Genomic DNA, 25,477 nt, shown 5'->3' with positions numbered 1-25,477 from the left:
AAGGCTTGCCTGGTCTACAGAGCAAGTCTGAGGTCAGACTAAGCAATTAAGTGGAACCCTGTCTCAAAGAGGGAAAAGAGGGCTGGGGATTTATCAGCAGAAAAGCATTTGCCCAGCACTCATGAGGCAAACCTCAGCACCAAAAACAAATAAACATGCAACTGAGGTCCAAGTAAGCAAAGTGGCTTTTCTGACGTCACAGATTTGGCAGAGGCGGCACTGGCAAAGCCACCATGACTCTCTTTCCTAGTGTTTGCCTCCTGCTACCCCCCACATACTTCTCAACCGCCCCCCCATCTCTGCCTCGTTCTGTGTTTCTCTCTACTTCCACACCTTCCCCTTGCTTTAACCGATAAACGGAGTCAGTTTTGCAAACCGTCCAAACCTTTGCACGCTCTGGAAACCAGCCCAGTTCTAGCCCTGGCCCTGGCCCCAGCACCATGTCACTACAAAGCCGGCGTCATGCCTTGAACAAGCCTTTCCAGGTGTCAGGATGAAGAGATTAACTTGGGGTGACACTCTGGCTGCCAACTGGCCCCAGATAAGATAAGGGTGGGGAACAGTGCAATAAATAGGCCCCAGCCTCGCTCTTGGCCCAGGCCGTAGTTGGCTGAGGTCATGGTCACAAGCAGCATGGCTATGCACCTGTGGATGGTCACCCTGACCTTGGCTGCCTTCCTTGCCATGGACGGGGGTGAGTGGGCAGAACCTGGTTTCTCTAAAGCTTGGTCTTAGTAGGTGAGCTTGGGTGTGGGGACAGAGGCAAGATCTGGAGCTTCCTGTGTGCTTGGGCTTGCTGAGTAACTCTTCCTTCAGCATTCATCTGCTACAGTAGGCAAAACACGGACTGAGAGAAAAGAAACCAGTTCAGTCCTGAACCAAAACTGCCAAGTCCTCGTCCCTTGGCACTGTGAGGTAGGATGCTCTTCCAGTTCAAAGCTGCATTGAGAAATTATGACCTGGGCAGACAGAAGGTGCGATCAGGCCTCAGGTTTGCTGTGGGGTGGTGAGTGCTAAGAGAGACTTGGCCTGGACCCCTCAGGTTCCTGATCTGCTTTGATAAGATGTAGTATGGGACCCAGGACAACCATTTAATCATGTGGAGGGGGCCCTTGGGTGGCTAGACAGCAGAGGTGAGCTTCCTCAGGCCTGGAGCACCTCAGCCTTCTCACAGCTCCTGTCCCAGATACCTTTCTACCCTTTAACACACGAGGGACCAAAACAAGAAAAGGAACCATCCCAACAGGGCTTAAACCTAGCAGGATTGAGGAGGAGAATTGACAGTACATAGTATATAAGAACATGACAAAGGCTAAGAAATATGAAGCTGGGCGACGGGGTTAGGAGGGAGCTGCAATTTTAAATCGGAGGAGGTCTCTTAGGGAGGTCTAGGTTGGAGGAAAGCTTGAAGAAGGTAAGGGAGTGAAGATGTTTTAGACAAGAACGGTCCGATGGAGGGAGCAGCCAATACAAGGGCCCCGCTGGAGAAGCATGTCTGGAATGTTTGAGGTACTGAGCGGATTGAGGGAGTGAAGAGCATGGTACAGAATGAAAAGGGAGGGGAGGAGGGCAGGGGAGGGGAGGGAAGCAGCTGGGAACTATGTCAGGCAAAGTCTTCGGAATTAATGTGAGAACCTTTTGCTCGGAGAGTGGGAGCCAGAGCTGGAGTGGAGTCAGACATGGAAAGAATGCTCTCGTTTGTATGTTGAGAATAAGCAGAACAGGGAAGCAGAGACCCACTGGGACTCACTAGACAGGAGTCATAATGTTATAAAGCGGGGCCTGGCAGGACCTTGGGGGCCCTGGACTCCATGCCCACTCCCTCCTGTTAGTCACACATCTGGAAGCTGGGTCAATAAGGATAGTCCTACAGGCTCTGGTCAGACGCTTACTCCCTCCCGCCCCACCCCTCCCCTGCCCATTCTCCATTCCCCAGCACCCCCTCCATTAGGAACATTAAGCAGCCTGCTTTGAAGGTCCTCGTATACATTTCAGATTCCGGTCTTGGTTAAATGAAGGATTCGCCTGGGTGAAGGGCAAGGGATGCCTGGGTTAAATACAACCCTTCACAACCCCAGGAAGAAATTCTGACCCTGTAGGGTTCTGTACTCTCTTTCCCACAACACCCTTCAGTGCTCAACTCCTGAATAATCTCTGGATGGGGCACCGAGGAGTGCACAGGAGCCCCAGAAGCCTGGGTTCATAGGGAGGCAGGGTGACCCCTGTGACAGCAATGGACTTAGCAGCACAGCTCAGATCCAGTTTTCTCCGTGAACTGTGGGAATGGGAAGGAAAGCTTCTGAGCCTTGAAGGATGGGGAGAGTGGGAGAGGGGAGTGGAGACAGCTGAGACAGAGGATCTGCATGAGGCAGAGAAGCCCTTGTTCCGGGACAGCGAGCAGAGAGGAACCATTGGGTCCTGCAGCCTTGGAGGATGTAGATATATCAGATAGCAAGGCCACGGAGCAAGACTGGGGGTCGGTTCAAACATGTGACCATGGAATACTGGTCCAGAGGGAGACTGGACAGTGCTGGGAGCCACCAGGGGAGGTCGTTCTACCTTTTAAATGTTTGAGATTTTGGTTTTGTTGTGTAGACCTTGAATTTTTGACCCTTCTGCCTCAACCTCCCAATACTGGGATTTTAGGCCTCCACCCTCACACTCACTCGGTCTTTGTAGACGCTTTTCTCCTAATACAAGGCCATGAAACACGTAGCATTTTCACTCAGGAAAGTTGATGAATGAGCTCTGACAATGCACACATTATGTCTCCCACACCTCTATCAAGATACAGAGTGCAGGCTGGGCGGTGGTGGCGCACGCCTTTAATCCCAGCACTCGGGAGGCAGAGGCAGGCGGATCCCTGTGAGTTCGAGGCCAGCCTGGTCTACAAGAGCTAGTTCCAAGACAGGCTCCAAAGCCACAGAGAAACCCTGTCTTGAAAAACCAAAAAAAAAAAAAAAAAAAAAAAAGATACAGAGCACAGCTAGGCGAGGAGGTGCACTCCTGTGATCCCAGGATTTGAGGCAGAAGCAGGTGAATACAAGTTTGAGGCCCAGGCCAGTCAAGGCTACGCAGCAAAACCTTGTCTCAACAACAACCAAATAAACAAGATAGGGAAATTTCTCTCCTGCGTCCTGGTCCTTCCTTGTCTCAGAGGCAATCACACACACCTCCTTGTCACCCTGACCTGTGTCACACACCACCAGATCTGTTGTCGATGTGGCACCAACGGCATTCCACTCCAGGGGGTCTTCTGTGCCCGTTTCCTCTGCTCAGCTAAATTATTTTTGTAGTTTGTCTATCAGGTGCCTTCATTGTTGCTGTTATTGTTCCAAACAGATTTTACTTTTTAAACTTCTGCATTTGCATGTGTGTTTCTGTGGGGTATGTATATATGAGTGTAGGCTCCTGGGAAGCCCAAAAAATACCCTGGAGCTGGAGTTACAGGCAGTTGTGAGATGTTCAAGCATGGGTGCGGGGATCAGAACTCAGCACACACACAGAGTAGTATGTGCTCTGAGCCACCTCTCCAGCCCTGCTTTCTGAGTTTTCAGGCAGCGTCTCTTTATGTAGTCTAGGCTGCCCTCAAGTTTCTTTGACTACTGGGATTACAGCTGTTCTCACTACAGCGGCTTGAACGGGAATATCCCCCGCAGGCTCAGGCATTAGAACACTTACTCCCCAAGCTGGGGTGCTGTTTGGGAAGGTTGTAGAACCTTTGTGCTCTGGGGCCTTGGGGAATGAAGTACATCACCAGACGTGAGCTCTGAATGTTCACAGTCTTCGTGCCTGTGGTTGAGGATGTGAGCTCTCAGCTTCTGCTCCAGCCGCCATGCCTACAGATGGCTGCCAGGCCTCCTCGCCGTGACGGACTCTTATACGCCTGGAGCCATAAGACAAAATAAAGTCTTTCTTTTAGAAGTTGCTTTTGGCCATGATGCTTTATCACCGCAACAAGAAGTAATTAATATACACGCTACACAAATTGCTTTTGTGCTGTTTGTTTGTGTGTTGTTGAGATAGGGTCTTACTCCGCAGCCAGAATGACCTGGAACTCACTCCATGGTCCAGGGTGGCCTCAGACTTGTGATAATCCTCCTGAGCTGCCTCAAGTGTGTTTGTCCTCTTGCTGAGCAGTGTTCCACCATAGACAAGTTCACTCTTTATCTGTTCTCCTGTGGGAGGGCATTTAGGTTGTTCTTGGTTATGACAGGTACGGCACAGAAGACTCTTGAGCAGCGTGGTGACAAGGCTAGGTTTACGTTTGAGCTTCTATTGCCAGACTGGCAAAGCACACTAGAGGTGACTTAGTTTCAGTCCCTTTTTTCCTCTGTGTCTGGGGAAATCTCCAAGAAAAAGCCAAATCCGCTAACCTTTCAGTAGCTGTGGAACTCTACTGCTGGAGACAGCTTCCTTTATGATAACACGGATTCCGCTCCATCCAGAATCATAGATCGTTTCCTGCAGCCTCTGCCACTGACGGGCTCTGCTACAGGAGGGTAGGAAGAGCCCATCTCTCCATCAGGCTCTGCACAGCCCTTCTGAGGCATCTGGAAGCATCCATTCCTTCTCCAGCTCTCAGAGCCATTCTTCCTCCTATCTGCGCCTTAAACATGGCTCAAATTCTCTTGCCCACCTGCTACGCCCATGGTTCCACTGCCTTCCTCATGTCCTATAAGCAGCTCAGCCAAACCTTGAGGGCTACGACTGTTTGATAGGGAATCAGGTTTGGGGTAGCGAACCTGTGTGTTAATCCTAGCTCTGCCGTATTCAAGTGTATCACTCAAGCTCTCTGAGCCTTTCATAGGTCAGTCAGGTGTTCCAGCAGACAGACCTGAGTCTGAACGCATTTATGGGAGTTGCTACCTACTGGGAGCAAGGAAGTTGGCTGAGTGTAACCCGAGTTTCAGGTGGCCCTGCGGGAAGCTCTGGAGCAGGGTGGCACCTCGACCTGTTCCAGAGACACAAGGGCTGAGATCTTGCAGCCACACCATAGTTAGGGGATGTCCTGGGCACAGGAGGCAAGCCTGAGTAAGGTGGCTCCATCCCCCAACGGTGATTCCCAAGAAGGGGCTGGTGGTGAAGTCAGCACTCCTGGCAGCTGGGGCTGGTGCCTTGGTCCTGTGCTGGACTCTGGGTAGCAGACACAGCATTTACTATGTCCACTCTCCCTTCTGTTACAGAATGGTGGGAAGCGTGGAGAGCACCAAAAAACATGTATTCTCCATGTCTGGCACACAGCCAACTGCTGTTTTTTTTTTTTAAATATTATTATTATTTGATGGGACACAAAAATTCCACCGGGATCTGAGTAATTAGAAGCAGGTCGGGTCGTCACCCCCTAAGTCTAGACTTTTGGGGCACCTGGCCCAGGCACTACCAGGACAGGAGACAGAGTCCCCAGACCCTAGCCCAGCAGCCAGAGCTGACAGTGTCCTGTTGCTCTTTTTTGTCTTTCAGAGGTGCAGGTGGAAGCAGGAAGGATTGCTTTCTTGAGAATGGTAAGGCCATCCCTCTACAGGAGCCCAGTATGCATTCCTTCCGCTGACACCTTCGATGGTACCAAGGGGGCCAAGGTGACCTCCCGAACCCACACTCTCCTCAGAATACCCCCTCCAGATTGGCCAAGTTCTGAGCCTGACCTCAGCCCTCAGGATCTGCCCAGACCTGGTCTCCAAGGTCTTTTCCTCAGCGGGTACTCCCCTGCAGCAGAGCAGGACAAGGGAAGCCACTGGTGTCAGGCCAGAGGTGTCCCCAGCTCAGCAAATGGCCCTGTGGAGCCTGCCAGCCTTTCTGAAGAACAGCTCATCATTCGTCCGCTCCCTGACTCGGCCTTGGGTCTCAAACCCTCAGAGACAGGGCATCTGCAGGGCCCTCAGAGCCACCTTCCCAAGCAGGTTCTCTGGTATTCATTAGTCCCTCAGAACCCAACCCCATTTATTTGGTACCAAGAGCCAAATACTTTATATACATGACTCCAGCTAATCCTGCGTTGAGAGGGACACCATTATCCACCCTTTTCACTGAGGAGAAAACTGGGGCCCGGAGAATGAACTAACTCGCCTAAATTTACAGAGCAAGTCAGTGGTTGAACCGGGGTCTCCAGACTGTAGACTGGGGCCTGGAGAATGAACTAACTCGCCTAAATTTACAGAGCAAGTCAGTGGTTGAACCGGGGTCTCCAGACTGTAGACTTTAGTTGCCTGGTGTGGCATCAGCTGGTTTTCTACTGGTTGAGTTGATAAGCTTGAGCTTCTGATCCTCCTGCCTCCACCTTCCAACTGCTGGGATGGCAGGTGTGTGCCACCAGGCCTCCCTCACCTTCTCCTTCACCCAGGCTCCAACCCCACTCTTGACTGTGTTCTCTCTCAGCCCGGGAACCTTTCAGTCTGAGACTAATTAAACTATAAGCCCTGTACCATCCCTTCAGCCTTCCAACAAGGGCCTACAGGACCATGTATGGGGCTGGGAGAGCTCGGCCAGTAAATGCTTGCCTTGCAAATGTGAAGACCCAAGTCTGATCCCCAGCACCCATATAGTCCCAGTACTTGTGAAGTGGAGATAGGGGCATCCCTAGGGCTTGCTGGACAGTTGACCTAGCCTCCTTGGTGAGTTCCAGGCCATGAGAGAACCTGTCCCAAATGAATCAGGTGAGTGGCTCCTAAGGAGCAACATCCAATATTTAATGGCTTCTGCATACATGTAGCCCCCCACATACAGGTACACAAAAAGACCATATTGGTATTGGTAAGTAAAAGATCCCATAGGGTATAAGATATTCCCTAGGAATGATGGATGGCTGTTTACTGGGCTCACAACGGACCAGCAGCAGAATTTCTAGATGCATTCACTAATATGTGAACCAATCCCCAGGAGCTTGAGGGCACAAACTTCCTACACGCGTGCATGAGCACACACACACACACACGAGACTAGGCAGGATATCACACGTGACCAGGGTTCAACAGACATAGGCTCCCATGTATGTACATATCCAGCCACATGCACTCACACAAGCAAACACACCATAGAGTCCTGAATAGTTGATTTCACGTTCCAAGCAGAGCCCCTGGGCCCCTGACCACTGCCTCTGAATCCCCCCACTACTTCTGCTTTCCACAGCCCATCTGTGAGCACATGGGAGATTCTCCAAAGTGCCCCAAGACACCTAAACTGATCTGTGGCACGGATGGGGTGACATATGAAAATGAATGCCATCTCTGCGTGACCCGGATGTAAGTTCCCTCCTCCATCCAACTAATTGGGAGGCCCCCTCTCTGGTACATGCACGTCTGAAAGGAACAGGGCTTGAGCTCACCTTCGCCAGAGAAGAATCCCCAAACATTTGTCTAACTGAATGAACTAAATGTAACTCAAAGGAAGCTCAGGTTTCCAGGACAAAAGGAGGCAGAAACCCTGAGTGATGGTCCTTGTTCTGCCCGAGTGACGAGAAAATCTCATCTGATCTTTCATGCCTCTAGCCAACTATTATTTTACTGAGCACTTACTATGGCTAGTCCCCAGAGCCTCTCTAGTTTCTTGGAACCAGGCTAAGAGAGAGAAGTCAAGCCAACAGCAGCACAGCTCAAGACTTGGAGCACACAGGAAAGGAACAGGGCCAGGGAAGACTAGAGGTAAAACCCAAGCTCATCCCTAAAATGTAAGTAGAAATCGGCTAGAAAAAGAAGATAATTCCAAGTAGAAAAAGGAGATTTGGAAAGGCCTATAAAGGAACATTAGTTTATACTTAAGGAAGTACAGGAAGTTGGGCATACTAGAATATGAAATGGGGGAGAGGTGATAAATGAGTCCAGGCTAGACCACGACCTTGGTATATTAGATCACCTATTTGGTCTCAGTTTTCTCACCAGTAAAATTATCAATCAAACTGAGAGCCCAGTGAGATCATAAGGAGAAATCTTTGGCAATGAAAAGCTGTCTAGGCAGATGTGTAAGTCTGTATTGGAAGAAATGTAAAAAGACACAATCCTGGCTTTGAAAAGGTCATGGTCAAGATTCATAGGTAGGAGGGACATTGCGGGCAGAACTGTCAGGCGCAGTACAGGATTGGATGTGAAGGGGAAGCAAAGAGGGTAAGAACAATTGCCCTTCCTCCCTTCTTTTCCTTCTTCTCAAACAGGGTCTTGCTATTTTGTCCAGATTGGCCTTGAATTCATGAACTCAAGGAATCCATGGTTTGGTTTGGTTTCAGTACTAGGAACTGAACACATGACTTCCGATTCTAGGCAAGCACTCTACCATCTGAGCTACAGCTCTTCCTCTAAACAGGGCCTTGTTAAGTTGCATAGGCCTTGAACTCATTATATAAAGTTCAGGGAAGCTCTAATGCCAGAATCCTTTGCCCAGCCTCTTGAGTAAGGGATTCCAGACCTCTAGTTCCAGGTCTAGTAACATATTCACTTACAGCCTCGGGTGGCTAAGATGGGGCTACAAGGGCAGTTCTGGGAGGCAGTGATGACTGTGGATAGTTGGTCCCTGGTATATCTTCGTGGGGCCATGCAATAGGTGCAAATATAGGTAGGACAGAGGTTTGGCAGTAATGTGGGAGGTCCTTCTGTCCGTGTGCTGCCTTTATTGGTTAATGAATAAAGAACTGCTTTGAACCTATAGCAAGGGCAGAACAGAGCTAGGCAGGGAAGATGGAACTGAATGCTGAGAGAACAAAGGCAGAGTTAGACGCCATGAAGTCACTGGAGATAGATGTGCTGAAACTTTGCTGGTAGGCCACGACCTCGTGGTGATATACAGATTAATAGAAATGAGTTAAATTAACATGAGTTAGCCAATAAGAAGCTAGAGCTAACGGGCCAAGCAGTGATTTAAATAATATGGTTTCTGTGTGATTATTTTGGGGCTAAGTGGCCAGAACTTTGCAACACGGCAGCCATCAGCAAGCAGTGGTAGTTGAGACACCAGGAAGCTGAAAGTTCTCAGGATAGGTGTAAGAGGGTCAGTTTATATAGGTATGTATGCTTAGATCCCTGACACCTCTCTGTATCTGGACATTTCCAGGAGGGGCTCAGGCAGGGAGGATGGGTTGGGCCTGACCTCTTCCCTTATAGTTCCTACAGTTAATGGCCTCATCCTTACCTTCTCCGGTTCTAGAAAAACAAAAGAGGACATCCAGATCATAAAGGACGGCAGGTGCTGAGCCCAGAGACGCACTCCGGCCACGAGACTTCAAGCTAGAGAACAGCAATGCTCCAGAGGCTAAGATGTGAAATAAAAGATGCAGTCCAAGCTGGTGAAGTGGACCAGTCTTTGGGAACTCTGGGGAGGAGGTGGCAGCAAGAGATGGGATCGGCCCTGACAGCTCTCTCAGCTGAATCTATTAATAGAGTTATTATTAACAGAATCATTTTCATTGCTGCTTTATGCCTAATTTTGTTACTGTTATGAATAATAATGTAAATATCTGATATACAGCCTCCAAAGGGGTCACAGTCCATAGGTTGAGAATCACTGCTCCAGCCCATAGTATACATTGAATAACCTCTATTGGCCAAAACCTATAGAAGCATTTGGTTTATTTTGTTTTTGTTTTGAAATAGTCTATGTAGCCTTGACTGGCCTGGAATTTGCTATGTAGATCAGGCTAGCCTCAAACTCAAGAGAGATCTGCCTGCATCTGCCTCCTGAGTGCCGGGATTAAAGGTGTACCTTGCAACACTCAGCGAAATTTGATTATTATCTATGGATGGATGTTTTCTTGCCCATGTCTGCGTATGAAGAAGCCAGAAGAGGGCAATGAATCCTCCCCCTCCAGAATTGGAGTTAGTGTGAGCGGCCATGTGGATGGCTAGACATCAAACCCAGCTCTCTGGAAAGCGGTCAGTGCTCCTAGCCACTGGGCCACCTCTTCAGCTAGAAGCCTCTTGATACGATGGCAGGGTAACAAAGTGTGGCGGGACCTGGCCAGGTGGTAACAGTTTTACCCAGGTTCAGAGTCCTGCTCTAGGGGTGCGAAAAGGACAGAAATGCTCTGGAATGACACAGAAGAGGAAAGTCGGTCAACAAAGGCAAAAAGCCAACATCCCCTGGACCAGTGAGATGAGAAAACCAAGCAGCGGATGCTGATTTACAGGTAGCAGGGGCTTAGGTCATCTACCAACAGGCCTTTCCATTGCTATTGATCAGCTGTTCCCACCTACAGGTGACAGTATAGGATTAGGTATTGGTTGCAAAACACAAAACCAAAATAGTAGACTTAAATACGTAGAACTTAGTTTTCCTCACAGGGATCTATGCAGACTGACAGCTCTGTGCTCCCTCTGTATTGTTCCTCCATCACCTTCGCCTCAGCCTCTGCCTCTAAGTATAAGGCAGCTGTTCTGACTGCAGCCCTCATCTATATTTCAGGGGCCAGACAAGGAAAGGGCACCAACCACCTCCAAAGACGCTTCATGCAACATAGGAGTAGTACGTTCATATCCCAATGTCTAAAATACCATCTCTTGGCTAAGTAAGAGCAAGGAGACTGGGAAACCTATCCTAGTCTCAGCTAAACTAAAAATTAGGAGCAAGTATAGGAGGGGAAAGGCATACTGGTGGCATCTGGAAGCTTCTGTCTCTAGAGGCCAGTCTCTCACATAACACACATAAACCAGCCAAGCGTCTCCTCAGCGATCGGCCTTCTCAGGACTCTATTTGCTCCAAGGAATCACAAGGTTAAAACTTCAACAATGTGCCTGATACCCGACTGGAAGAAGTACGTAATTCCCCATTTACATCTGTGGTCTGAAATGCAAGTGTGAGCTCTAAAGACGATATAGTGTGTGTGTGTGTGTGGGGGGTGTTTAGGGAAAAAGTGTTGGTGCAGGGTGTTCCTGAAGACAGAAACCATGACCTTGCACTTACCCAGCCAACCACCACTGACTATACCTCCAGCCCCTCCCAGACTCAGCCCTACAGCACACGGCCCTGTTGACCATTGCCGACTGGTCAAAAGATTCTTCTTCAGGTCTTGGAAATAAACAGAAACAAGTTCCTCTGAGACTGTGTGGGGCATGAAGGTGGCTCACAGCCAGGTTTCCTGTCTTGAGGAAGAGCAACGCTGGGAGAATGATGAGGGCACCAACAGAAGGGGTAAGACCGGGCTGTGGCTCATGTGGGAGCTCCTCCAGCCCAGCTACTTTTGACCTTCCAAAGCCGCATGGCCTAACTTCGCTGGTATGTTCTATTTCTATATTTAGTTAGTTTTTGGCTTTTCAAGACAGGGTTTATCTGTGTAACCCTGACTGCCCTAGAACTTACTCTGTAGACCAGGCTAGCCTGGAACTCACAGAGATTCACCTGCTTCTGCCTCCCCAGTGCTGTGATTACAGGCGTACACCAATGCCTGGCTTAATATTTTTATTTTCTGAGAAAGGGTCTCATTAGTAGTCCAGGCTGGCTTTGAACTCAGGATCCTCCTGTCTCTGTCTCCAAAGGGTTGGGTCTATAAGCAGATATTCTTGCCCATAAAAAAAAATTATGGGTTCTGCTCATTTTTCTCTTTCACTGTATCTCTTCGGAATTAAGTTCCTGATACCTTCAAATAAAAAGGAGCCCTGACCACCACATGGAGGAAGGCTTCTCAGGAGAGTTGGTCAGCAGTGATGGTGCCATCTCTAATCCCACTTGGGAGGCTGACACAGAAGGATTACAATTTGGTACCAGTCTGGGCCACATAGTAAAACCAAACCTTCAGTGATGAACAGTGATGAGCACAGAAGAAGGAATAGTCTCAGGGAAACCTGGAGCTCCATGGGCACTGCATGCACACAGTACACAGGCATTCGTGCAGGCAAAACACTCAACTGTACAAGATAGAAATAATGTAAAAATATTAAAAAACAAACAATGGAAGGGGAAGTCCAGGACTCAACAGGAACAGTCTCAGGGAAACCTGGAGCTCAGAGGATATGGCTAACGGAAGCTGCCAGCTGGCTTCGCCCCTACTTCTCACACTCAAACCACTATCTTTGCCTTCCTGAGCCATGGTTCTGAACTGATTTCAGGCAGAGACTCAGTTGGCACTGGGTTCTTAACAGTCTGGAGACTTGTTTGGGGGCAAGGTCATCCACATATTAACCACAGGTCCCAGCCGGGCGGTGGTAGCGCACGCCTTTAATCCCAGCACTTGGGAGGCAGAGGCAGGTGGATCTCTGTGAGTTCGAGACCAGCCTGGTCTACAAGAGCTAGTTCCAGGACAGGCTCCAAAACCACAGAGAAACCCTGTCTCGAAAAACCAAAAAAAAAAAAAAAAAAACCACAGGTCCCATCCCAAAATAGCACCTTGAATGCAGGCATAGTGGTGCACGCCTTTAACCCCAGTACTTGGGAGGCAGAAGCAGGCGGATCTCTGGTTTACATAGTGAATTTCAGGATAGCCAGAACTACCCAGTGAGTTCCTGTCTCAAATATTAATAAAATAATAATAATTATAATGACTGTGGCTGGGGAGGAGTAGGGGAGGATAAGGACAAGGTCTTTAAACCCACAGCCCAGTCGGATGTTCTGAAATCAGTCTCAACAGGACAGTAGGGCACTCTGGGGATTGTCCACATACCAAACTTCTATCCGTCACTTCTACCTGGGAGCAACTACCTGGTGATTCTGGACTGAGATCACAAGGTCACGAATCTGAAGACTAGGGGGCCCTACAAACCTGGAACTAGCTCCAGATGAACTAGAGCTCTGCCCAGCCTAGAAAGTTCCTGAATGTCGAGAGCCAGTAACCACTGGGTAGGAAGGCCCCTCTCCTACAAAGGGAACTGCTGGACAGCACAACCACACAGAGCCAGAAGGAGAACACAGGAGCTCTACTTCAGAGTTGCAGAGATAGTACTTCTTCATTGAGAACCGACAGAGGAGTAGGGAAATTGACATTTAGCCAGTTGCCTCTGGCAGTGCTGGAGAAACAAGCGGCTTCTGTTCCATAGAGGGCAGAGCCGTGAAGCTGCTCTTCAGGCCAGTACAGTCACTCTCTCCCACACTTCATTCAGCGAGGGCCAAGTTCGTAGACTGCAGCCTCTCTGTCTCTTGGCAGATGTATTGCTCCACCGTGTCGCACTCAGCTAGGAACACCTATGAGACAGACACAGGCAGTGAAATTCCAGGCATTCCGAGGACAAGCCAACCACTGCCCATATGAGGCTCTTTATTCAGTCATCTGAGGAGCCTGTTGATCAGATGCCCAAACTGATTAAATCAAATACACAGGGACAAGAATCCCCATCTCGGGTTCATGCTAATAAATAAACAGTAACAACAGATCATGCCTCTTAGTTAGTTCATTTTTTTGAGACAGGGTTTCTCTGTTTAACAGCCCTAGTTGACATGGAACTAGTTCTGTAGACCAGGCTGGCCTGGAACTCACAGAGATCCACCTGCTTCTGCCTCATGAGTGCTGGGATTAAAGGCAGGTGCCACCACCAACCGGCCAGACCATGCCTCCTAACCACGGTTCTACACTTCCCTGTTTTGAGCAGATAAACACACATACCAACACACTAAATATATTACAGCCTCTCATGTATTACCATATAACTCACCTGAACCTTTTTTACCAAATTCTTCCTTTTTAGCCTGCTGTCTTTAAAATTTTCTGGTAGGACCTATGGAAGAAACAGTTCACAACTGACATCTGTAATGGCAATGACAAGAGACAACACCCACAGGTCCTCAGTACAAGTAAGATGTGCACTTGCAGGCATCATTTCTCCCACTCTGCATCCTATGAGGCTCCTCTCATGGCTCTTGTTCCTATGAATGGTCCCTCCCTTGATTGCAATGTCTGGGCTGTAACCTGATCTGAAACACAGATTTTGTTTCTTCACTGTTTCCTACATACAGATACTATTATGCCAGGAAAAGTACTGTTGTTTTTGGGTTTGCTTATTTGCTTGTTTGTTTGGCTGGTTTTTCGAAACCAGGTTTCTCTGTATATCCCTGGCTGTCCTGGAACTCACTCTGTAGACCAAGCTGGCCTCAAACTCACAGAGATCTGCCTGCCTCTCAAGTACTGGGATTGAAGGTGTGCACCACTGTCGCCTGGCTATTTTGTTCTTTTTAACCCCTCTGTCACAACAGAACTCCAAGCCCAGAGGAATTCATTCTCAAGAATACAACATCAAGCTAGAGATACCCTAGCTTGTTAAAGAAAGCTTGGGTCAGCAATTCAACAGCCTCCCAAGATCTGGCTATGGTTGAAGCCTGTAGAAGAAACAAGCTCAATGACATCACAACCTGAGGTTTAGAAAAACAATGACCCACATTTCCTTAACCACAAGATTATAAAATTCTTGGGTTCCAGGTCCACAACCACACACACACACCCACATGTTTGTCATCTATATTACAAAAGCCCTGTGTTGGTGGGCTGTGAACGCCCAGGTCAGAACAGAAATTCCATATGTTCACCCAGAACCTGGCATGCTATCCTAGTTCCCCCTGTTGTGTGATAAAACACTCTGATAACTGGGGGAGGAAAGAGTCTGTTTGGCTTAGGCTACCAGGTCACACAATCATTATCAATGAAGCCAGGGCAAAAACCATGGAGGAACGCTGCTTGCTGGCTCACACTTAGCTTTCTTTCTAAGGTTTATTTATTTTAATTTTAATGGATATTTTGTCTACATGTCTATGTGCACCATATGCATGCCTGATACTTGAGGAGGCCAGAGATGACATAGATCCCCTGGAATTAGAGTTAAAGATGGTTGTGAGCCACTATGTAGGTGCTGGGAATCAAACCCAGGTCCTCTAGAAGAATGACCAGTAGTATCAACCACTGAGCCGTCTCTCTACCTCAAAGCTAGCTTTCTTATCCAGTCCAGGACCAGCTAACCCATCATGGGCTATTTCAATTACCAAAACAACCTCATCCCCTCCACGTGCCCATAGGCCACCCTAATCTGGGTACCATCAACTGAGAGTCACTTCTTAGGGACCTCTAGGTGGTGCTGACAGCTAAAGCTAACTAGGACACACAATATCTGGCACACGATAGTAGATGCTCGCATCCCCGAGTAACAATAGAAGTGCTATGCTGGCAGAGCGAAATGGACGGAAATACTGTCATTAAGAGCTAGCATCTCGGGTTGGAGAGATGGCTCAGCGGTTAAGAGCACTGGCTGCTCTTCCAGAGGTCCTGAGTTCAATTCCCGCAACCACACGGTGACTCATAACCATCTATAATGAAATCTGGTGTCCTCTTCTGGCCTGCAGGCACACATGGAAGGAATGTTGTGTACATAATAAATAAATAAATAGCATCTCTAAGCTGAGTATTACTTACCATTGTGTCAATCTCTTCCAAGATCTTCATGAACTGCTCAATTGTGGCCTTTACTTTCCTATCAAGTTTGCAGAGAGCCTCTGCTTGCAATTCCTTAGCCAGAAAACCCTGTGAAGGAAAAGGGCATTACCATAAGTGTTTCTTGAGACTTGAGGAAAGCCACACCACTATACTGATGAAGTGACCCAGAGTTTACCTCTGCTCTAATAAGTCAGGCTGAATCTCAGATCTTCATCCCTTTTGACAATTAGAAATGCTGACCTTGGCCAGTCTAAGAATCCTAGCAGGCTGCAGGCTGCAGGCTACTGTTTCTCATGTGGTCCACTGGGCTCTGAATGCCTCTAAGGCCTAACTAGAGTATAGCCTTTGGTCACAAGGGTACACGTGCACTTGAGGCAGACATGATGGCTTAGAGGTTAAGAACACTGACTGCTCTTCCAGAGGTCCTGAGTTCAATTCCCAGCGCCCACATGGTGGCTCACAGCCATCTGTAATGAGATCTGGTGCCCTCTTCTGGCCAGCAAGCATACAGACAGACAGAACACTGTATATATAATAAATCTTAAAAAAAAAAAAAAAAAAAAAGAGGCAGACATCAGAGCAGACTTGAATGCTGGCCATTGTGGCACAACATGTGGACATCGAAGGTCAGCATGAGGTGTCTTTGTCAAACACTCTCTGTTTGGTGGTTTGAACAGGAATGGGCACCCTCAGCTCATATTTTTGGATGCTCAATCTTGAGGGAGTGGCACTACTTGACAAGGACTAAGAGGTGTGGCCTTGTTAGAGTAAGTACAGCCTTGTGGGAGGAAGTATGTCACTGGGCTTTGGGTGTTCAAATACTCAAGCCAGGCCCAGTGCCTCTCTCTTCCTGCTGCCTACACAGACAGGTCCATATGACAACAGAGGATGACTATATTTATTTTAGTTCTGTTTTGAGACAGGGTCTCAAGTAGTATAAGTGGTCTCTAACTCACTGTTTAGTCAATGCTGCCCTTGAGCTCCTGATTCCTCCACCTCAGAAGAGCTGGGATTACGGGTGTGCAAAACCACACCTGGCTCAAGCAGCACTCTCCTTATTAAACCACCTTGCTATTTATTCACATCTCTAAGACTAATGATCTGCTAACTGACGGCTGAGCAGGAATATCTGAGGACGGCTATCAAAGCAGTGACAAATTCATATTTTACAACACACAGCAAGAAGTTCAAAATTACTCAGAAATCCAAACTCAGTGGGAACTCCTTCTGTACCTGTGTTGCTTTTATTGGTTAATGAATAAAGCTGCTTTGGCCTATGGCAGGGAGAACAGAGGTAGGCAGGAAAACTAAACTAAATGCTGGGAGAAAGTAGGCGGAGTCAGGGAGCCTGCCAGAACCTTACCCGTAGGCCATGACCTTGTAGTGAAGTGCAGATTAATCGAGATGGGTTAATTTAAGATTATGAGCTAGCAGCCCTGCGGTGGTGGCACTCAGGAGGCAGAGGCAGGCGAATCTCTGTGAGTTCAAAAGCTACGGAGAAACACTGTCTCGAAAATCAAAAAAAAAAAAAATTACAAGCTAGCTAGAAACATGCATAAGCTAATAGACCAAACAGTATTTTTTTTTTTTTTTGGTTTTTTGAGACAGGGTTTTTCTGTGGTTTTGGAGCCTGTCCTGGAACTAGCTCTTGTAGACCAGGCTGATCTCGAACTTACAGAGATCCGCCTGCCTCTGCCTCCCAAGTGCTGGGATTAAAGGCGTGCGTCACCACCGCCCGGCATCAAGCAGTATTTTAATTAATACAGTTTCTGTGTGGTTATTTGGGGTCTGGGATGCTGGGAAACAAACAGGCAACCTCCACCTACATTATCAAAACAATCACAACTGTTCAAAAAAAATTCATGTCTAAGGGTATTCAAAGAAGCATCATATGTAACAGAAAAAAATTATTAGGTAAAACAACAAAGAATAGAAACTAGCCTAGATAAAACATGATATGCAATAAAATATGACCATTTTCAATGACACCAGAAAATGTTAACTTTTTAATCAATAAAAGAACAATTTACCAAATGTACATCATATTGAGATTTTTGATAAAATGATAAAAAATATTTTTCAGAACAACAGTATCTCTGGATCACAGGTACATACTTACACAGAAGAAGATCAGTAAGGGCACGGAGTTTAGGGAGTGATGGGCCTTGGTCTGAATCTATTTGTACATACATTTAAAACTCTTGTATAAGTACCACAAATAATTATTATTATTTTATTATTTGGTTTTTAGAGACAGGATTTCTCTGTGTAGCTCTGGCCATCCTGGAACACACTCTGTAGACCAGTGTGGCCATGAACTCACAGATCTGCTTGCCTTTGTCTTTTGAGTGCTGGGATTAAAGACCTGGTTGTCACTGCCCAGCACAAATTAATTTTATAATCAAAGGACAAAACAGGATCAGGGAGATGGCTCAGTAATTAAGACATGTGTTGCTCTTCTAGAAGACCTGAGTTGTGCTCCTAGCATCCACATGGTGGGTCACAACTTCATGTAGCTCCAGCTCTGGGAGAATTGGAGACCCTGGCCTCCCTGCCACCAGGACTCCATGCACATACTATCACACATACATACATAATTTTAAAATTAAATAAATGGTTTTTTTAAAAGCCTACTAGGTAACAATATCATACCACTACATTAGAATTGAAATGGCTAAGTCACCTGTTGGATGCCAAAAAGTTCTTTGTTCAAATCTTCCAAGTGGTAAGCTGTCTTCTCTACAGATACCTCCAGATCTTTCAACTTCTTTAACTCAACTTCTTCCTCTGGATTGCTCTAACGTGAAGAATAAAAATGAGGTCAGTAATCATAAAGACTAGCTGCCTCTGTGAGAAGAACATCTGAGCACCACTGGGCTAAGCCACTCTCTGAGGAGGACTGAACCAACCACTGCAGTGAAGTGACCTAAGATCCCAGTGCCCAAAGGTGGAATGTACTAGAATCCAGATGTGGCTCCCAGATCTTAGCCAGCTCCAACTGAAACTACTACAGCTTCCTCAAACTGACCATGGGTACTCCCTGCTGCCCACACTGTTCTCCTAGACCCTTCTCCTTCCTCTCACCCACAGCTGGCAGCCAGAGCCAGCAGCTGCCTGCTTTCTTCCACTCCCCTACACTGTTCGTTCTTCTCAAGCCCAGTCCCCTAGGTGCCACTGTGTCACAATGCAGGGTGGGCACAGCACCCATCACGGCAAGGCAGGGCCACAGCCCTCACCTGTCACCAACGCTCTCTTGCCCCTCAGGTCTTCAGTCTGAACCTTCCCACTCAGAGAGCGTTTTCTTCTTGTAGAATGGAAGGCAGCTCCTAAGACCCGAGCAAGAGTTCTTCCACATAGTGTCTACAGCTCTAACAAAAGCTCTCTTGAAAATTCTAAGTACAGCCTGCCCCTGGCACATTTTAACTACATCGAGGTAGCACGGCGGTTCCTAATTCCTAAGGCAGAAGCCTAATCGCCAGAGTAGAAAAGCACAGATAATGCACCTACCAAACTGGTTATCTCACCAGACCTCACTCTTGGGGGACGTCACCAGTGCTGAACCTGGGTAACCAATTTGGTCTCTCTTTTTTTTTTTTTTTTTTTGGTTTTTCAAGACAGAGCTGCTGGCTATCCTGAACTCGGTATGTAGACCAGGCTGGTCTCAAATGCAGAAGTTCTCTTCCTCTTCCTCTCAAGTACTGGAGTTAAAGGTGAGCACCACCACCACCCGGCCAATTTGGTCTTCTATACAGAATCATGTATGGTTCTTTAGTTATTCGATTTAAAATTTTGATGAGAAAAGCAATTTACCTTTTCCCCAATTAGCATGACTCGGCAACCATTTTGTATTCCAAGTGCTGACAATGGTGTCTCCATTTCTTTCAGAGATTTTCCTGAAAAAAGCAAAGGCATGCCAAATTGTATCATCTGTACAACACTAAAACTAGACTTTGGCTAATGTACATGAGAAAGAGGTGGGACTGGAGCCCCACCACTAGCTGTGGCGCTACTGACATTGAATAGCTGCGGGAAAGAGTCAGTTTTCTTTGAGGTGTGACCCCTGATAGGTCTGCCTCATCCAGGGCAAGCCCTGTATGGACTCAAATGGAGGAAGGGGCAAAACGCGGGCAAGGAAGTGAGTATGAGCAAATACATTGTGTGAATTTATCATAAAACTATTGTTATTTAAAAACAGAAATACAAATCTAACTTAAAAGGGGGCCTGAGAGATGGTGCAATGGTTAAGAGCAGTGGTTGCTCTTCTAGAGGACCCAGGAAACCTACTCAGAGCACTCAGGAGGCAGAGGCAAGCAGATGTCTGTGAGCTCAAGCCTAGAACGGGCTGTAGACCAAGACCATGTTCCAGGCCAGCACAGACTACATAATGAAACCCTGTCTCAACTACATGGTGGCTCACAACCATCTGTAATGGGGTCTGGTGCCCTCTTCTGGCCTGCAGGCATACACACAGACAAAATACTATATACATACTAAATAAAAAATTATTTAGCCGGGCGGTGGTGGCGCACGCCTTTAATCCCAGCACTTGGGAGGCAGAGGCAGGAGGATCTCTGTGAGTTCGAGACCAGCCTGGTCTACAAGAGCTAGTTCCAGGACAGGCTCCAAAACCACAGAGAAACCCTGTCTCGAAAAAACCAAAAAAAAAAAAAAAAAAAAAAAAAAAAATTAAAAAAAAAAAAAAAAGAACCAAACCAACAAAAAGCTTCATGTTTGCTAACAATAAAAAGATAAATTGAAATTCTTTTTAAATGTCTTTATCTGATAATGTCATTTCTTGATATTTATCCTGAACAAATAACTGGAAATATATTTATATAAAAACTATTAAAAATAATATTCGGTGACAAAGTATTAATATAATTCATATAATAGATATAGTTCTTTAAAAATTTTTTATTATTATTTTATGTATAGAGGTATTTTGCCTCTGAATGTATGCTTGTACATTATATGTGGCTGGTGCCAATGGAACTGGAATCCCCTGGAACTGGAGTTATTGACCAGTTTAGAGCCTCCATGTGGATGCTAGGAATTGAAGCTGGGTCCTTCAGAAGAGGAGCCAGTGCTCTTAACTACAGTGCCATCTCTCCAGTCCCTAAAGGTTTTAAGATTTATCTTTATTTATTTGCTTTTTTTCAAGATAAGGTTTCTCTGTGTAACTGCCTTGGCTATTCTAGTACTTGCTCTGTAGACCAGGCGGGCCTGAGACTCACAGAGATCCTTCTGTCTCTGCCTCCCGAGTGCTGGGATTAAAGGCGTGCACCACCACCTCTGAGGATTTATTTTATCTTTAAATAATGTATATCTGTATGCATATGTTGGTATGTGCATATGGCTACAGTTTCCATCTCTCCAGCCCCAAGAGATCACTTCTGTAAAATAAAAGATTTTATAGTCATGAAAGCTCTTTTCGGGGATGAAAGATGGCTCATGGGTTAAGAACAATGACTGTCCTTCCAGAGGTCCTGAGTTCAAGTCCCAGAAACCACATGGTGGCTCACAACCATCTGTGATGAGATCTGGTGCCCTCTTCTTGCCTGCAGGGATACATGTAGACAGATGTTGTATACATAATTTATAAATAAATCTTTTAAAAAAAGTTCTTTTCTTCTCAGGATATTTCAATGAATGCAGGTAAACTCAATATTATAAAAAGAAAATGTAAAATACATGGGCTGAGGATAGGGCTTAGTGATTTGGTACTTGCCTAGCATGTTTGATTAAGCCACTATCATTTAAAAAAAAATTGAGGCTTAGGGAGCCGCCGATTACAGTCCAGCCATGGCCAAGTCCAAGAACCACACCACACACAATCAGTCCCGGAAATGGCACAGAAATGGCATCAAGAAACCCCGGTCACAAAGATACGAATCTCTCAAGGGGGTTGACCCCAAGTTCCTGAGGAACATGCACTTTGCCAAGAAGCACAACAAGAAAGGCCTGAAGAAGATGCAGGCAAATAATGCAAAGGCCATGAGCGCACGTGCGGAGGCCATCAAGGCCCTGGTGAAGCCCCAGGTGGTGAAGCCCAAGGTGCCAAAGGGCCCCACCCGCAAACTCACCCGCCTGGCTTTAATTGCTCACCCCAAGCTTGGGAAGCGGATTAGAAGCTACATGGCCAGGGGTCGTAGGCTCCAAAAAACAAAGCCCAAGGTTCAAGCCAAGGCAGAGGCCTCAGCTGCAGCTCAGGCTCCCAAAGGTGCTCAGGCCCCTGTGAAGGCCCCATAAAAAAGGTCTCAGTCTGCCAATGTGAAAACAGATGGACTGGTGTGAACACCTACACAGTATTTGCAGATGTTCAGGACCTTATGCTGTTTTTACAAATAAACTTGAGGCAAGTTCTGTTAAAAAAAAAAAAAAAAAATTGAGAAGACCCAGAAAGACAAATATAATATGTACTCACTCATAAGTGACTTTTAGACATAAATCAAAACAAACAAACAACAAAAAAGCCTACAATTCACAATACCAGAGAACCTAGACAACAAAGAGGACATGGATCTAAACTACATGGGAAGTAGAAAAAGACAAGATCTCCTGAGTAAATTGGAAACATGGGGATCATGGGAGATGGTAGAAGGGAAGGGAGGAAGAAGGAAGAGGGGAAAAGGGAGGAGGAAGAAGGGAGGGGAGCAGAGAAAAATACATAGCTCAATAAAAACAGTTTTAAAAATTAACAAGTAGCTTTATCCACGAGAACATTTCTTCTTTATGTTTTCTGTTTTGAAACTTGATCTCTTGCCATTCTTTGTTCCTCTCCCCCCTCCCCTTTCTCTCTGGCAGAGTCTGACTTATTACCCAGGTTGACATGGAGTTGGCATCTCCAGAGTACTAGGGTTATAGGTGTGTGCTACCATACTCAACTTTGAAAGATACGTTTCTATTGTCTTTCTAATTCAGAAAATTAAATTATTTAAAAAGGAAAAGACATGGGGCATGGTCATACATAATCGGTTCCGAGATGGTTTGGGCTCTAGGAAACTATCACTTTCCCACCAAGAAAAAGGCAAAGATCTATGCTATGAAATATACATAAAATGCTTCCTATTTACTATACTCAAAAGTTACGCCCTTGCCATAATGTTCATTATTAAATTCTTTACAATGACTGAAACCTAATGAGATAAATCTGGCCCTATCACGTACTAGAATAACGGGTTCTATGGGAGTGGGAAGGCTGAGGATAGGAGGGGTGGGGAGGAGCTAGTGCCTCAGAAATCAGCACCAGCATCATCAACACACCTTGCCCATCCAGGCTCCTGTTAAGTTTATTCAAAGCCTCTCTAATCAGCACTATGTCAAGTACTGGCAAGAACACTATCTCTGCTGTCATACTAACAAATCAGATATTAGGTAACTAAGGTGACTTTACTTAGTAGTAACTTCAATACAATCATGCAGAACATATAATGGGGAAGGCTGTCCATATGTTTCCTCAAAAAAGGTTAACATCTGTCATCATGTTACCCCAAATCTGATACTCATCCAGATGTTTGCAATGTCTAGTGTAGAGCAGGTCCTTAATAAATAATAAATACCTGGTGAAAGAAAGAAAGAAAGAAAGAAAGAAAGAAAGAAAGAAAGAAAGAAAGAAAGAAAGAAAGAAAGGTTCTGCTTTGAAAACTGAAAGATGGGGGTTAGAGAGATAGCTCAGTGGTTAAGAGCATTTGCTGCTCTTACAGAACAGTAGGGTTCAGGTCCCAGCACCCACATGGCAGCTCACAACCATCTGTAACTCCAGTTCCAGAGAAGCTGACATCGTCTCCTAGCCTTCGTGGGCACTGCACAAATGTGGTACACAGACATGTATGTCAGGCAAAACACATGCACACATTCACACACAGAAAACTGAAAGTCACCAGTAGGTAGGACTAAGCAACTTAAAATCTGTCCTTACAGGGTGGTGGTGGCATATGCCTTTAATCCCAGCACTCAGGAGGCAGAGGCAGGCGGATCTCTGAATTCGAGGCCAGCCAGGTCTACAGAGTGAGGTCCAGGACAGCCAGGACTACACAGAGAATCCTTATCTCAGAAAACTAAAATAAACAAACAAATAAATAAAATGAAATCTGTCCTTTAGCCATAAGTACTCAAAAACAAATGAGAAGCACCTACCCTTAAATATGAGCTTCTGAAAAGGCAGTGGAACCCCTGTGGCCTCTTCCACAAGCTGAGCTAGGTCTTGCACACATGGTTCACTATTACCCTGCTGTGGGGTAACAAGAAGGTCATACCTCTCATTGCCTGGAGGGAAAGAAAAGCATTCAATGAAGACAATGCTTTCACATAAACCAAAAAGTAAACTGATGCTGTCTTATGGCGCTGAGGATGGAATTCAGTGCCTTGAGCTTGCTGGGAAGGGCTCTACCACTGAGCTATGGCCCCAGCTAGAGTCACATTTGCATGCAATTGTATGCAATTACACATATACAATTATACAAGACTTGTTGCATGCCCTATCTTAAAACCCCAGGACAGCACCATACAGCAGCTATCAGTCTAATATAGACCTCCTTGGGGAAAACCTTCAACTGGCAGAGCAGAATCAGCCCTTAGATCTAGTTGATTCCAAAGTCCACACTTTCCATCACAGCTGCCTGCATCCTGTGGCCCGACTCCCTATTGTCTCCCCTTATTCACCCGCAGGGGGCTGTTGTCCTCCACGTCTTTCTTACTGGGCACACCTAAGTACACCATAATTAGTGCTTAGTAAAGACAAACCAATAAATCCATTTTTAAAAAACACAGGTGCCGATTCTTTCCTAAGTAGGTGGAGTCCAGGTCCAGCTTATTAGACGACTCTCCCAATTGAGCCAGGGTCAGAAGGAGCCCTAGTTCCCATCTGTGCTTCACAGACCAGAAATCAGAGGCCTTTAAAAAAGTGACGTCCATCTCAAGGTCACTCAAAGCTGCTGGACACAGAATCATGGTTTCCAGATGGCAAAGTATGTGGTTCTTTCCTGTCTGGTTCTAAGGAAATCTCACGGATCCAGCTTTCTCGTGTACTTTCCAGTGATTGGTTCTGTTTTAATTTCACCAGATGTCCAGAGAGTAACTCTTGGACACACTGAACCTGCAGTTCTGTGACATTCAATACAGAAAGTACTCGGCAAGTTATGAACAGCCCGAAAAAGTAAGTTCAGACTCACTATACAGGTAGATGTCCAGAACCACAAGAGTTCCACACACAAGATGGCCAAATACAAGGCTGACACTTTATTACTGACGGCACACACTCAACTACGCTTCCAAAATAGAGGATCTAACAAATGTCCAGGGACAAAACAAACTGGCCACACGAAAAGATGTCCTGACACCAGACCCAGGCAAAAACAAACCATCCACACAGACATAGCCATGAGCCCATGCTTGGCTACAGGTGGTCAAATTCACAGATCCCAACCCTACCTACGGTGCCTATCCTGGTACTCACTGTGGGTGACGGTCACGCTAACCCCAGTTGTTTCCATTTCTTCGGTCTGGACCATCTCCTCAATCTGGGCCATGCCCTCGGTCTGGGTCACCTCTTCGGTCACGGCCACCTCTTCGGTCTGGGTCGTCTCGTCGACCGTGATCACCTCCTCTAACTGGGTCACCTCTTTGGTCCCGGTCCCTTTCTTGCTGCGGGTCGCTTTCTTACCCCTGATCAACTCCCTGCAATGAGCCACCTTCTCGCTTTGAGCAGAGCGGGGACGGACTTTCTTCTTCATCCGCGGCATGTAAGCGCCGGCGGCGGCGGCGCCCCTGGTGGATCGGTCATACCCGCTGGCTGCACTGCGGACAGAGGAACGCTGAGAGGGAGGCGAGCCGCACTCGGCCAGGGGCTCCGACTGGCGCGACTCCCGGCCGGGCCGAGGGGCGCGCAGCCGGGGTCCCAGCGGCTCCCGGTCCCCTCGCGGTCTCCGAGGGCTGCTGCGATCCGCCAGGCCCGCGTTTGTTCACCGCCCCGCGGTGGCCGTCGACGGCACAGCCTTGCAACCCCGCCCTACTACTCACCGGCCCCACCCCATCTGCTCGCCCCGCCCTCGGAACTGACCCCGCTCCCGGGCCCCGCCCTATCCGCCCAGCTGCGTCTAAGCCACACCCACTTGGCCGAGGCACCGTCCCATCCCTCCCCCCCAAGTCCCGCCC

At 47.1% G+C, this 25,477-nt stretch overlaps 2 protein-coding genes across 2 annotated transcripts; one reads left to right on the top strand and one right to left on the bottom strand.

The window, feature by feature from the left end:
• Positions 1 to 626: 626 nt before the first annotated feature.
• Positions 627 to 9,294, top strand: Spink4 (serine peptidase inhibitor Kazal type 4). Its single transcript, XM_057791084.1, has 4 exons — positions 627 to 694; positions 5,464 to 5,504; positions 7,126 to 7,238; positions 9,130 to 9,294. The coding sequence occupies exons 1-4, from the start codon at positions 634 to 636 to the stop codon at positions 9,173 to 9,175; spliced, it is 261 nt and encodes an 86-aa protein (XP_057647067.1). The 5' UTR covers positions 627 to 633; the 3' UTR covers positions 9,176 to 9,294.
• A 3,034-nt stretch (positions 9,295 to 12,328) lies between these two features.
• Bag1 (BAG cochaperone 1) lies at positions 12,329 to 25,340 on the bottom strand. The gene is made up of 7 exons (XM_057790548.1): positions 24,780 to 25,340; positions 23,462 to 23,590; positions 19,136 to 19,218; positions 18,009 to 18,122; positions 15,305 to 15,412; positions 13,560 to 13,622; positions 12,329 to 13,092 (listed from the first exon to the last, which is right to left on the bottom strand). The coding sequence occupies exons 1-7, from the start codon at positions 25,063 to 25,065 to the stop codon at positions 13,003 to 13,005; spliced, it is 873 nt and encodes a 290-aa protein (XP_057646531.1). The 5' UTR covers positions 25,066 to 25,340; the 3' UTR covers positions 12,329 to 13,002.
• Between the last annotated feature and the right edge of the window lie 137 nt (positions 25,341 to 25,477).

The sequence above is a fragment of the Chionomys nivalis genome, chromosome 16, assembly GCF_950005125.1.
Source record: "Chionomys nivalis chromosome 16, mChiNiv1.1, whole genome shotgun sequence".
In the NCBI taxonomy this organism is placed as follows: domain Eukaryota; kingdom Metazoa; phylum Chordata; class Mammalia; order Rodentia; family Cricetidae; genus Chionomys; species Chionomys nivalis.
Note: the sequence above shows the minus strand (reverse complement) of the source record. Positions and strands in the feature narration are given on the sequence as shown.

Bases quoted from the DNA above. Each gene is read 5' to 3' on its own strand.
- Spink4 (XM_057791084.1), top strand. From the start codon at position 634: ATGGCTATGCACCTGTGGATGGTCACCCTGACCTTGGCTGCCTTCCTT. The intron at 695-5,463 runs GTGAGTGGGCAG...TTTGTCTTTCAG, and splicing joins CTTCCTTGCCATGGACGGGG to AGGTGCAGGTGGAAGCAGGA. The intron at 5,505-7,125 runs GTAAGGCCATCC...TGCTTTCCACAG, and splicing joins GGATTGCTTTCTTGAGAATG to CCCATCTGTGAGCACATGGG.
- Bag1 (XM_057790548.1), bottom strand. From the start codon at position 25,065: ATGCCGCGGATGAAGAAGAAAGTCCGTCCCCGCTCTGCTCAAAGCGAG. The intron at 19,219-23,461 runs GTAGGTGCTTCT...TGCTTTTTTCAG, and splicing joins TCAGAAGCTCATATTTAAGG to GAAAATCTCTGAAAGAAATG. The intron at 13,623-15,304 runs GTAAGTAATACT...TTTCTTCCATAG, and splicing joins TGGAAGAGATTGACACAATG to GTCCTACCAGAAAATTTTAA.